Source organism: Monopterus albus, unplaced genomic scaffold (assembly GCF_001952655.1).
Source record: "Monopterus albus unplaced genomic scaffold, M_albus_1.0 scaffold9.1, whole genome shotgun sequence".
NCBI classification, from domain to species: Eukaryota; Metazoa; Chordata; class Actinopteri; order Synbranchiformes; family Synbranchidae; genus Monopterus; species Monopterus albus.
Window position 1 is genome coordinate 1165150 of NW_018127889.1, and position 13168 is coordinate 1178317.

A 13168-nucleotide genomic window follows, 5' to 3' on the forward strand; every position below is an offset into this window, starting at 1 on the left:
TATGGCCCTGTTATGAAGAGTTGATGTGAGTGACTTCAAACTTCGCTGATGAAGACCATGAGATGCAGTCGAAAGTCCCAGAAAATTCACAGGACACACTGCTGGCCTAGAGATTAATGGTGCTGACCATGAACGGCACCTGTTCACCTTCTCTATCTCCTTTCATTTGGTACACTTGGATGGTAAACAAGAGCAAATAAATCAAAAAAGATAATGAGTAATATAGCTTTACCATCAGAGGCACCAAACTGTGTTATCTCTTTGTTACCATCCTCTAAATAAAACTTTACATTTATGTGCTTCTGACAATAAAGAGAGAGCATTATTTTTTGAAATATCCCCATGCTGCAACAAAATGAAATTTCAGTGCTTTTAGAATATAAGTAACTGTTTTCATTCAGTCTTAAAATGACTGAAATGTCTTTCTAAAGTGAGTTTTACTTTCATAAATTAGTTTCACAAAGGAAGTAATATTTTAGGTATAGGTGTGTTCTTGTGTCTCATTGTGTAATTTAAGGTCAAATGGATTCAGGCTTGTTTAAGTGGATGGATGATGTCTCTATTGTAATAAAACGCACCAGTCTCCTCATATTTCATCTTTTGTCTTATTTTGTTGGAAACTGCTTGGTGTCTCTGTCGGTTTCCACCTCTCTCCCAGATAAAACTCACATTTGGATGTGGCAGTGTAGCCTCATGTTTTGAGCGGAAAGGTGAGGCGAAAAGAAGCACAAATGAAATCAGCATCTAAGGTTTGGAGGAGGAAAATGGTGGTTGAGGGTGACAGATGTTCTTGTTATACACCTTGGTGAAGCATTATGGATTTGAAATGATTTTGTTCTTTCCAGGTCAATCGATGGGGGTTTGACCATTAATGGGACTGAACTGGATAACCTCACGCAACCTGCAGGGCAGTAGCGGATTGTTACAAGAGGAGAAGTCATTGTGTTGATTGATGCTTTTCATTTGTCACACTGATTAGTTTTGGAAAGGTTTGAGTGAGTGATGTCATCTGAGTTGTATATGATAAACCGACATTTCATTTGATTGTATCTGTTGATTTATTATTACTCAACAAAATCTTGTTAAAATCTGTTTTCTTTCACAGTCGTTTCCTCAGTTCCTGTTCCTTCTCCTGCTCTCTTTTTTCCTCCCCTTCCCTTTATTTGTTCTCACAGCTCTTTCCTATATAATTTTTGATGTTTTTTTCCCCTCCTATTTCTCTGATGCCAACCTCACTTTTCTTCAATAACAGCCCCATACAGAGAAAGAGAGAGGCTGGTGCTGGGCTGGATGCGGGGAAGGAGATGAGGTGGAATAATCATGCAGCAAACAGAAAAGCTGCCTGTCTAACACTTATCTCCTCCTTTATATCAGGCCAGTAGGTACAGAGTTTATCTCTGCCTATTGCTCACACACACACACACACACACACACACACACACACACACACCTAGGCCCTGTTATTTTCCCATGTAAGGTGGAATTGTGCTCGGCATGCTCTCAGTCATACTGTATAAACCCACTAACCCCCGTCATGTTCCCATCCCCCACCACCCTCTGGGTTAAGAGCATTATCTCTGACTGTAGCATGTGACTGCACAATGTGTGTGCACTGGGTCACAGGGCACAATATACTATATTGTACTGTACCCATGCTGCCAACTAAGTTAAAATGTCTGAAGATTAAGACACAGTAGGAAGTGTCTATGTGTTACACAACTTATTCATCATTGACCTACATGATAATTTGTTATCTTGCAGATAACAGATGCTTACAATTAACAACTAACTCACATTGTTCCAGTGAATATGTGTGTGCATCCAAGTGTTGTGTGTGTGTGGCAGCAATTTACCACTTTTCTTCCTTGTTGCCTCAATGGAGTTAAATGTCAGAATATTGTTCTTGTGAAACTGTTCATGGGCAAGAGATAAAAAGATATGTCTTATACTTAGATAAAGACGGGAAGAAATTGTGTTGGCAATGTTAAACATCATTAGGCACTGGGCACCAATTCATGAACTAAACACATGGAGTACTTGTTATGTTGATGTTTTGGTAACTGTCAAATGTGTAGGTGGGATTATAGCATCTTTCTTTTTTTTTTGTTTTGTAGGAAAATAAAATGCCATATTGCTGTGAACAGCAATGTCTTTTTTGATTGGATCGCAAGGGGTCACCAAATTAGAAATTTAAAACCTAGCCAGTAGATGTGTCCCAATTCAGGGGACGCATCATTATTGTGATAAGGATGTCCCATTTCATGCCTTCGTGGACCGTTTCCTTCAAAGAATGCTTTCCCTGAATTGAGACAGTTTATATGGCTGGATTACCAGTCAGGCAACTGGAGCCACTCCCAGCTGACACTGGGTGAGACCCAGGCTACACCCTGGCTGGGTCACTAGTGTACAGGAGGGCCAACAGAAAGACAACTATTCACACTGACAGTCACACCTATAGGCACACCAGTTAACCTGACCTGCCTGTCTTTGGACTGTGGGAAGAAACCTATGCAAGCTCCACAGAGAAAGGCCCCAGCCAAATAGTAGATATTCATGACAGTGCTCCAGTAGGCATGTTGTTATTACTGGTTTATTTTTTTTTAATTGACATACTGTTGCACCATTATAATAAGTCACAGATGGGTGTATTGGTACACAGTCAGTATTGACCCTCATCACACACACACATCCAGAATGTCAAGGCCACTCTGATCCTCACATCCACATAGCTCCTCTGCACTGGCCTAAATGGAGGGTAGGATGCAAATAAAGAGACATCTGTGTGTGTGTGTGTGTGTGTGTGTGTGTGTGTGTGTGTGCATGTACACATGTATGAGTGTGCACATAGGATGTCCACAGGACTGAATTATGGCCTTTACTCACCTAGCTGCATTACCCCACCCCCATCCATCCTGTTGCCTTTATGTTAAGGATTGATGGTGATGGTGTGTTGGCTGGTGAGACAAAGTGGAGCTAATCTGCCATAAAATGAGCCAATAGGGAGGTGAAGTCAGCATCCAACATAACACAGTTCTAATCTTCTGCACTCTAATTTTTCATGAATATGTTAAAAGTTTCTAAAAAATGGCCAAGCTGCTCAAGAAGCAACAGCCTGCATGACTAACGCTAATTATACCACACATGAACAACACATGACTTTACAGACCACATGCTGTTTAATTAGATTTTTTGTGTTTGTTTAATGTCCATCTTCTGTCAATTTGTCCTCAGCATATGACATTCACATGTTTGTGACATTCACATGCTTGTGTTCGTGTTTGTGTTTAAGCCTGTGTGACAGAGAATTACTTCCCTACCCTTCTCATCTGTGCTGCATATGTGTTTGAGTATGTGTTCTGACTATTGACATGTATGGCTGTGTGTTTATGTTTGCGTGTGTGTGTGTGTGTGAGCTCATGTAAAGTACAATTTGTGGCTTTGGTTTCTGACTTTGATGAATCCTTGCATGAGAGCAAAAATATGCAAACCTGCACGTTTACACACAATAATCTGTACCATCTCCATGCTTTGTTATTTATGTGTGTGAGTAATTTCTATTTATGAATGAATGCTGCTTGAGTTGTGCTCCACTAAGGGATCTTAACAGATGTGCAGGATAACATGCAGCAGGCACAGCAGGTCATTCTGATGCATGTGGGTTCAGTCTAATTTTCCTATTTTAGAATTTGTTTATACTTGGGTTTATACTAGATGTTCAGTTCTTGTTTTAAAAATGTGGTTTGGTCTTGACATGTGCGGTTTGTATGGGAATTCACAATGTGAGCCAGGGACAACTGTGTCCTGTAAATGTTCCTAGATTGTGTTCCACTTGGCCCAGCTTCCTTGTGTCTCTAAAAGTACAACAGGGGTCAAAGGGTTTGTTTTCCTTGTGATGAGTGTTGCACCCTCATGTCAGCATGCACCAGTACACTCTGACAGACAACTCTTTATTGGCATTTGTGCCAGTTGTTGTCCTATGGCACCATTATACATTTGTGTCTAGTATTTTTCCTCAACATTCCACAGTTCCATAAACATGAAATATTATCCTGGACCAAGCATGCGTGGTCCAGGATAATAATAATGAAACCATAAGATTTGCTTCACTTGTTCATCTACTGTATATGTATGTTGCCCCTAAAATGCATATTTTACAAATGACCATACTTTGTTGTTCCAATTATTTTTCTTTAAAAATAATCAAAGGATTTTAAGAGTGGTGTCTAAAGGAGAGAAAAAATGGCATGTGTACAAAAATTCATGGTTTTCGTTATGAATTAAAGGCAACTTGGCAGCAAAATTAGTTCTTGTTTTGAATCTTGTGTAAGGGGGAAACAGTAGTTTGAACTAAACTGGCATATCCTGTTTCCTTTGACCTACAAATCTATAAAAATTAAGCTTTTAATGTCTCAAGACCCAGCAGCTATATTTGTAAAAGCAATGATACTATTTGGAAATCAGCTGTGTTCTTCTTAATCTATGCTTTTTCTTTTTTCCATCCTTATTTAAACTGTAGAAAAGTGTTGAAGGACAAACTGTTTCCTTTGCAAAAACACCAGGCAGCAGAGGAGTTAACAAAATCCAAAGTATACTAAAAAGAATTGTTATTGCAGCAAAAATAGAAATATTTCATTTTATATGAACACATACTGTACAGTATACGTTCCGTTTGCGTGCCCGTAGAAAGCATAGAAAGGCTTGGGGTGTCATGGTCCTAACTCCGGCTAATTCAAAAATGAGCAAAGTGGTGGAGCTTGCTAGATAGCTAGCGGCCAGCCACCCGTGGTGGTTCCCTCCTGCCTGTCACTCAAAACAGACATGCCCTTAATTATTCATAACTTTTAGCCTAAATATAAATAATATAAAAAACAATTCACTTTTTTTTCTTATTGCATTTCAGGATAAGCATTCAGAGTTCATCTCAGTTTAACCTATTTCTTATAATGTGATGTGGGATTATGAAAGATAATATACCATTTCATATTTTCTTCTCTCCTGATAAAAGAGCATGATTGCATCATTGGTTTTGTAACACAAATGAACAAAAGACATTCAAGTAAAAGGGAGAAGGTTAGACACACACAGGCACTTACAAATGTGTGACCCTGATAAATGCACCAAAGCATGAAAAGAATAAAATCTGTAAAAGAGCGAGGCAGGCACTGATGGCCTTCACCAGCTCCCTGTGTGTACTTGTTGAGAAAAGCCTATTGTGAGAGTGCCAAGCAGGGACCTTGATGCTCACATATTAAACTGAATCTTTTTTCTTTCCTTTGAGGGCAAACAGCATGAGGGGGAGCAACTCTCTAGCGCAGGACAGAACATAGTCTGCATTAACATTTCATCTAGCAATATGTCACAGCTTGAGAAACTGAAAAAGCACAAGGATATCTGTGTTAAGGATGTTTGTGTGGTCAGATGGCCTTGGTGAAAAGTGTTGCGAGGGCTGATGCAGGGGAGGGACTCTGTGAAGCACACAGGCAGATCAACACACACACTCGCATATCTATTCATAGTAATAGACAAGCTCCATCGAGATAGGGCTGAGTCACCTGCATTTTGATTAGCATACAAATTGAGATGGATATGCCTGACTGGGATCTGTCAGGGTGATGGCAGGTGAATCAAAAACCAGTTTCTATATGACATTTTACTCCTGCGAGACAAAAATGCAGGAGTAAAATGGTTTGATATTCTAAACAAATAGCTCAACATTGTGAAACAAAAGCACATTGTATTTGTTCACTTGCTACGAGCCAGAGAAGATTGATGCCACTCTCTTGTCTGCAGGATAAATATAAAGCTACAACTAGCAGCGAGTTAGCTTCGTATAAAGACCGAGGAAACAACCATCAATAAACACAATAAGGAAGCAGCTAACCTGGCCCTGCCCAAAGGTAAGAAATAGTGCAGCACATAAATCCTTGCTAAACCACAACTTGTCATTTTTACACTTTAATTTGTATAAAACCAAACAACATATAGCTGTTAGTTATTAAGCTTTAAGTGCTGATACTGCAGGTGCATTTTGTTACCTTCAGACATAGGCTTCAGACATATACCGTCAGGTGTAGGCTACTTTATGCTTCACCCAACAAGCCACTTACTTACAGGTAAAACACAGTAACCTGCCTGTAATTGTACTGAAGCTGAGGAGCTGTGGAAAACAGTCCCTCCTATTGATATTGATGCAGTAAATAACAATAGATAGTAGTAGCAATAATTTTTTGTTTTCATCTATCTGCCTGTCTTTTAATGCATCCCAACTGGCAATAGTGGTGGCCAGAGGCATTGTGTTTTTCATTTGTCTGCCCATTCATCCAGCCCATTCTCGCAAATGCACTATCTCAGGATTGCTTTAAGGGAATATGTTCAAATTTAGTATGTGTCCACTTAGGTTCAAGGATGAACGGACTAGATTTTTGGTGGTTAAAGGTCAGGGTCACAGTGACCTCACATTTAACCCATTCTTGTGAACACGATATCTCATAGAAACACCTTGAGAAAATTTGTTCTGGCATGTGTCCACTTCAGCTCAAGGATGAACTGATTAGATTTTGGTTGTCAAAGGACACAGCAACCTCACGTCTTTTCTATCCCCATGAATTTGACTGGTTGGTGGAGGCATAAAACCACAAAGTGGTAATTCCAGTTATTTTTATTTTGTGGCATCTCATGACACCTGCATGTCCTTGTGCCCTGGACTAGGCTTTTAAAGAAGCTTTTCTATGGGTAATACGAGTGTGTGTGTGTGAGTTATTTTATTTTCCATGCACTCAAAAAGAGATGAGTGATAAGATGGCGACTGTCTGCCTGCCATGTCTGCATTATGTCTGTGTACAGTGTTCATTCGCTCTTAGTCGAAGCAGGAGCGTCTGGCTTTCTGCCCACTTCTGCTTCTGACTGAACAATGTGGAAAGTCTCCTCACCTCATCACACAAATGTGGACTGCCTGGCATTAAAACACTACTGCCAAGGACAATGACTGCATGGATTAAAAAGTACTGACTGTATATTTAAGTGTTTCTCTCTCTCTCTCTCTCTCTCTCTGCCCATCTCACAGTACCTGGACTTTTTTGTCTTTCCTTCTCTAATTAAACCAACAGCCAGCAATGAACAGGTGAAGTGAGAGCTGTCAAGTAACAGAAGTTATTGCATCTTTTTATCCCCACAAAATATACATAGCACACATTATTCTTTCCTCTGCTTCCTATATGAGACATCATTCCTTCTTATAAACATCCTTTGATCAGCCTATTGCATTTTAGATTTTTTTTAACTAAATGTGTACTTTGAATCACGTAGCTTGTAACAACAGCAGCAGTGCTGAAAGATTAGCAGTTAGTTTTCATGTCTGTCAGAAAAAAGCTGGCTGCTGACTAAGAGCAAAACCTAAGAATAACTCACTGCTAATTTCTGTCATGTTCTAACAGCAACCTGCTGGCTCAGAAAAGTTTAACTCAGGCAGTTTCTTGAGTCACAGCAGGAAATGCTGACAAAAGACTTTGTAAAAGGCTTAGATGTTAAAAAAGAGAGCTAGAGCGAGCTGACACATCTGGAGTAAAACAGAATAACCTCTGTCCCATTACAAAACAGACACCAGTGATTAAGAAATAAAAAAAAGTACCATATTTGCTTATGTAAGAAAACTCACCATGAAATAATATTTAAGTTTCAAACTCTATTAAAAGTTTCTAAACAACGATGTTTCAAAGAGTAGAATCAGTATATTGGGAATGACAACAGCTCAACTTAAGATCCACTTACTAGAAATCCAATGGGGCTTTCAGACACACCTTGTGGCCTTCATCAGTGGATGGAGTTTTCTCAGTTATCCTAGAGATCTGGAAAAAGCCATTAAATGGATATTTGCAAGATTTTAAACTTTTTCAAAAGACTGTAGTTGCATGTTTTGGATTTAAAGCTTTAAACTATACATTCAGCTTGGGAGTTTGTAAAATACATTAAAAAGATCTGTGAAATAGAGAAATAAAAATTGGAAAACAAAAATATCAAGGACTAAAATTCACATTACAATATTACAAATATATTTAAAAGAACAAGTTATATTTCAACAGATGAACATGTCAAGGTTTTTAGAGGGGATGAAGGACAGGAAGCACTTTTTTTGGCATAAAATATGTTAAAGGAAAAAGTCAGAAGGATAGACAGAAGAAGATATACCAGTCTGGTAAGGGTCAAACCTGGATTTGATTGGTGATCAAGGGAGAGTAACGAAGCCCCTGTCTTGTGAGCGGAGTGCTCGCTGTCAGTCTAAGCTTCTGGCCAAAGATGGAGCTTGTTGCCATGGAGATGCACCACCTTCAAGCAAGACAGTGGCTCTCAAATCAACCCGTTCATCCCTGTGACATGAGCAGCATCAATAACAGTGACGTGGGTGTACTATGAGCTTGTGTACCAGGGACTGTTTACTTCCTGGTGAGAGCAGCTTCATCTTAAGACCTGCCTTGTGCTTTTCTCCACTTTTGCTCTTGATCTGGCACCACCGGTTATCTCAAACATATACCCACTGAATATAATAGAGCCCACTGCTTAGCATGTTAGTGCCAACTGTCCTGGCACAATGTTTCCCCCTCCCTTGGTGACAATGAAATCACAGAGACCATTTTCTTCCTCCCATTGGCGGGTAAGCTCCGTGGTGATACCCTGTGATTGGGCATGCCCAGCATGCACTCCTGGCCAATCAGGTTCACTGTATCCAAGAGACTGAAGCATGTAATGCTATTTAAATCCAACCAGAGGCTCACAAGATTGTTCAGATGTATATTTCACATGTAAAAAAATAAAAGGAAAAAGGTTTATGAGTGGATAAATGTGCAAATCCAGACAGACCTGATTTGTGTTTAGGGTGTTCAACCTTCCTAGATGAGTTCAACAGACCTGAAGCGAAGCACAAGTTGAATGAATGAACTTCTGCATCATGCAGTTCAGCTTAACTCTGACTTTATTTGTAAATATGGAACAAATCCTACTACTTCTCTGTGATGATGTTTGAGTTGCAATATGTGACGCGTGAAGAGAGCTGGGATGGTAAAGCAAATGGACAGAAGAGGTAAACACTGGAGGTCTTTTCTCCTGTACAGCTACAGTATAGGGGGCAGACAGCTTTTGATATCTGCACCCTTAGCAGGGATGTTGCATCAAAGACCAACTTGCAGTGAACTGCAATTACAGAGTGAAATTCGTTGACGAACACAGTGTACGTCTGTGGCCATTTTGTGTCCACTCATCTTTTTGAAACATCATACTTTGTGTAAATACAAAATGGTGGACAAATCTGAATATCCCGCTGGCAACACATTTCTTTTCATTAACTAAAATGAACAATTATCCTGAAAGTGAATAGTTAACTTTTTTGTGTATGTTGATAATATGAGAGTATAATTGATTTTTAGTCATGAATATTTCCCTGTATCTTTTGTTGAATTACATGGTCATCCAGAAGTAATTCTTTAACATTCAGTAAAGCTGAATGAAGTGCCCTTTACAAAGTATATCACTTTTATTTAGGTTCCACTTGTTTTCCCACACATCATTCTGTCAAAGAGAGTGGGAATGTCAAGAGAACAAGCTAGCTGTGTGACTTTAACATGAATGACAGGAGAGGGGGAAGTAGGCTATAGCTATGACCCCAGCTACAATATACCCATGATAACAACAGAACTACACTGACAGAAGGAATCTGAATGGTAATCGGAAAGTAGTGGGGGAAAAGTGGAGTTTAGAATTTAAGTGTAGGGTCTCTAATGCAAGTTAATGAATACATAACATCCCACACAATCTATCATCTGTAAGCTCTATGCTTCACTGTGTGTAAGAGTGCAACACATAACTGTTAGACTAGCTGCTACTGAATTATTTTTATTGGAGCTGCTTCATATATGGCTCCAGCATATAACCCACAAAACCATCTGACATAGACTATTGAACATTGCTGTTCTGGTTTGTGTAACCTGTTTGTCTTAGAGACTTTTACTAGCATGTTAATTATAAAAACAATTTACCAGATTTTATTCTCTCACTATAACAAAAAACATTTTATTGTGTGCAGGCATGTGCATGTTGGAAAAGGTTATTATGTGCATTTGTTCTACTAAAGATAATTTTGCTCTTTTTCTTTTACAGATCAGTGAATGTTACCAAGTGTAGGAGGTACATTATAAGGCATTATATGCGTGACTGAATACATACTAAAAATATATTTTTCAGTATTGTAATGGATTTGTGCACAATGTATTTGGACATAGTGCCATGGTTTGATACAGCAAAAGCATATTGAAAATGATGGTCAAATGAGAAACTACATGGTATGTAATTTGTATGTAAATTATTAATTTTTCTTGGTTAAATTTGGAGTGCCTTTATTGATATATGCATAGGCCTAATGGGCATCTTTACATGAAGAGCCCCAACATAAAGAAATCAATTTATATTGTGTCACAAATATAAGTTGTTTTCTATGATTCACTGCCCCTTTTCGCTTAATGTCAACTAAACTAAACTGAAAACAGCCTACCTGTGACAAATGTAGTTATATCCAGGACTTGTACTTCAGCTAATCGAGGACTTATAGCTTCTGTGCCCTCATGAACAAACAAACAAACAAACACACAAACAAATAAATAAATAAGATACTTTAGATGCACCGTTTTCAACCTCCTGTCAACGTGTTTAAATTCATTTAAGTTTCCTCTTAGCTAGTTATTCATCATATATGCGGCATTTATTTATCAAGATGATTAGTGACGCGAAATTAATTCTGTGTCCAAGCTTTACCTTTACCTAAAGGCGCGTCACCAGATATCGCGAGACTGACATGAAGTGGAGCTCGTGCAGGTGACTTACTCGCGGCACCTTGCTGCAAAGCTCCAAAACTTAGGTTTTCAACAAACTTCAGGTGTTGTTGTCTTTCAGTTTTGACCGTGGAAGCCGAATATGGAATACAGTGGATTCTATCGGGGTTAACGGTAAGTTTAATTTACTACCATTCTCAGTTATACTAACGTCAGTGGATAGACATTCACTCATAATATGGTTTCTTCTAACGCTCCTTGGTTCTTAGCACCTCTCTGTCTAGTCATAAAAAGTTTTATACACAACGGGTGTTTTCTTAGCTCAGCTAATGATATGCATTTTAAATCCGCCCTTTATATAGTAATTTAGCTTCTTAGGTTTGTTGTTCAAGCTACGACAGCGACATTTGGTTACCATAGAGACGAAGCGTGAACGCGCAGAAATTTCTCATTCACTCACTCATGAAGTCGTACAACCCACCAAATTTAATGAATGCAGGTTAAACTGTTGGACTTATTGTTTAATCAAACGAACTAAAACCATTATGACTTGGATTTTCACCGCAGGAAATCCAACCATCATGCAAACTGATGTTCAGTTTCTGTGTTCTAATCCAACATGACAAATGGATGTCACTTTTCTATTTTCTGACATTAAGTAGACTTAATGGTTAATTGATTAATTGAGAAAATAACTAGCAAATTAATTAGTAATAAAAATAGCCTAATATTTGCACCTTTAAATTTAATCATGTAATACTCTAACATTGACCGGGGTAAATTTGCTGCAGTAATGATTACTTTTACTTTTGATACTTTAGGGACATTTTGTTTAGAGTCACAAATAAGACTGAATGCAGGACTTTTACTTGTATTTGAGAAATTTTACATTGTGGTGTTGCTATTTTAAATAAAAAAATTTGCATAATGAATTATTTTTATTGCAACCTCAGCATTTTAGACCTAGGGTTCATTTTCTGCTCTCACATTATTCTAAATTCTTTTTCCCATCAGTGATACACCCTGTAACCACTCACATAATGAAATCAAACCGCTGATGTCATCTGGAGGTTGTCTTGGCAAATGTAACATAAATGGCCTCTATGGAGAGGAAACATGAGGTTTGCAGCCCTTTCAATCCGCGGCGCAGCACTTTGAGGAAAACGAGTGCAGAAATAGTCAGTGAAGCCAGACAGCTCCTACGAGTCCAGTCTACCCAGCGACCACTTACTCCCAGAGATGGACACAGGCAACTTTTTGGAAAGAGCTCTGTTCGTGCAGACGGAGACAACAGACCTCCATCTACCTTTAGGTTAGTCACAAATTTCATCCAAATTCTTATTTCATTTATCAGGTTCTGGGATCAGCTGTGGTCACATTTAATTTATAAAGCTAATGAGACATTTTTTTCATTTTACAGTCTTCATGCTCAAAATTTTGATGCTCCTGACTCAAGGCCAGGTTCAGGGACTCGCCTGTCTCCTCTGGACTACGTAAGTTCCCTCACACACACAACCAATAGTCTCAGTTTTATTATTTACAGTAAACTCAGATACCTACAGTATGTAATGCAATATTCTGTATACTACCATGAAAACTGAACCGAACTGCGCTGAAAAAGCAGTAAATGTAAAAATGCATTTAATGCCTCCGTATGTCAGGTAAGCTTCAGCACTGGTGTTTTTATAACCAAGAAGAAAGTTTATCTGGTTGTAATAAATGGGATTATGTTATTACAGTATATGAAATAAAACATACAAATAAATGACTAACTAAAATAATAGGATCTCTTTCTAGACAGAAGTATTTTCACTAGTCGACCAGATCTCTGGCTCATTGTTCACACTATCATATGCCGCTGACATGTTTCTGTGGCACCAGAAACCAACGTTTCCATATCCCTGTGATGCTGAGGATCCATTTAAGGCCTTTCCCAAACCCCCTGCTGATCCACTGGAATTGAAGAGGGGCTTGGCAAGAGCGCGGGCACGCATCCTCAGGGCTGGATCTCTCACCACATTGCCTCCTGTAGAGAGATACCCAGATGGTAAGGAAGGAAGTAAAATGTTGATGTAATTCTGGATTAAGGGATAAAATATGGAAGCTAAAAAAAAGACCTTTATAGTTACCGAATGTATGACACATACTAAAGTAATTATTGTTAGGTTGCAGAACAGAAAGTTCATTTGTTAAACAGGTAAAATGTGTACACCATTCATTTCAGTCATCACTTCAATGTAAATGTTCTGTACAGGCACATGGGGACATTCATATGCTGACATTAAACCTGATTTATATTCTCCAATGCTGGGCTGAGTGAAAAATGTAATTTACTGCTGCTGTTTTGAAAATAA

General features: G+C 38.7%; 1 protein-coding gene and 1 long non-coding RNA gene across 9 annotated transcripts in view; one reads left to right on the plus strand and one right to left on the minus strand.

Annotated features, from left to right (window-relative positions):
* Positions 1-5873: 5873 nt before the first annotated feature.
* armc2 (armadillo repeat containing 2) overlaps positions 5874-13168 on the plus strand; it is a 39905-nt gene continuing 32610 nt past the window's right edge. For 6 of the 8 annotated variants that reach the window (XR_002273827.1, XR_002273826.1, XR_002273833.1 and 3 more), the window contains exons 1-4: positions 10854-10988; positions 11829-12126; positions 12235-12307; positions 12696-12861. Coding sequence is in view for 1 of the 8 variants with exons in the window: in XM_020588244.1 (XP_020443900.1) it covers positions 11909-12126; positions 12235-12307; positions 12696-12861 (457 nt within the window). In the remaining 7 variants the exon portion in view is untranslated. Of the gene's footprint in view, positions 5898-10842; positions 10989-11828; positions 12127-12234; positions 12308-12695; positions 12862-13168 lie in introns of those variants that run through there. The other 2 variants (XR_002273830.1, XR_002273831.1) reach the window with 2 other exon arrangements.
* Positions 7782-10866, minus strand: LOC109953238 (uncharacterized). Its single transcript, XR_002273878.1, has 6 exons — positions 10804-10866; positions 10538-10597; positions 8997-9183; positions 8854-8901; positions 8205-8322; positions 7782-7844 (listed from the first exon to the last, which is right to left on the minus strand). It is a non-coding gene; the product is annotated as an uncharacterized LOC109953238 (long non-coding RNA).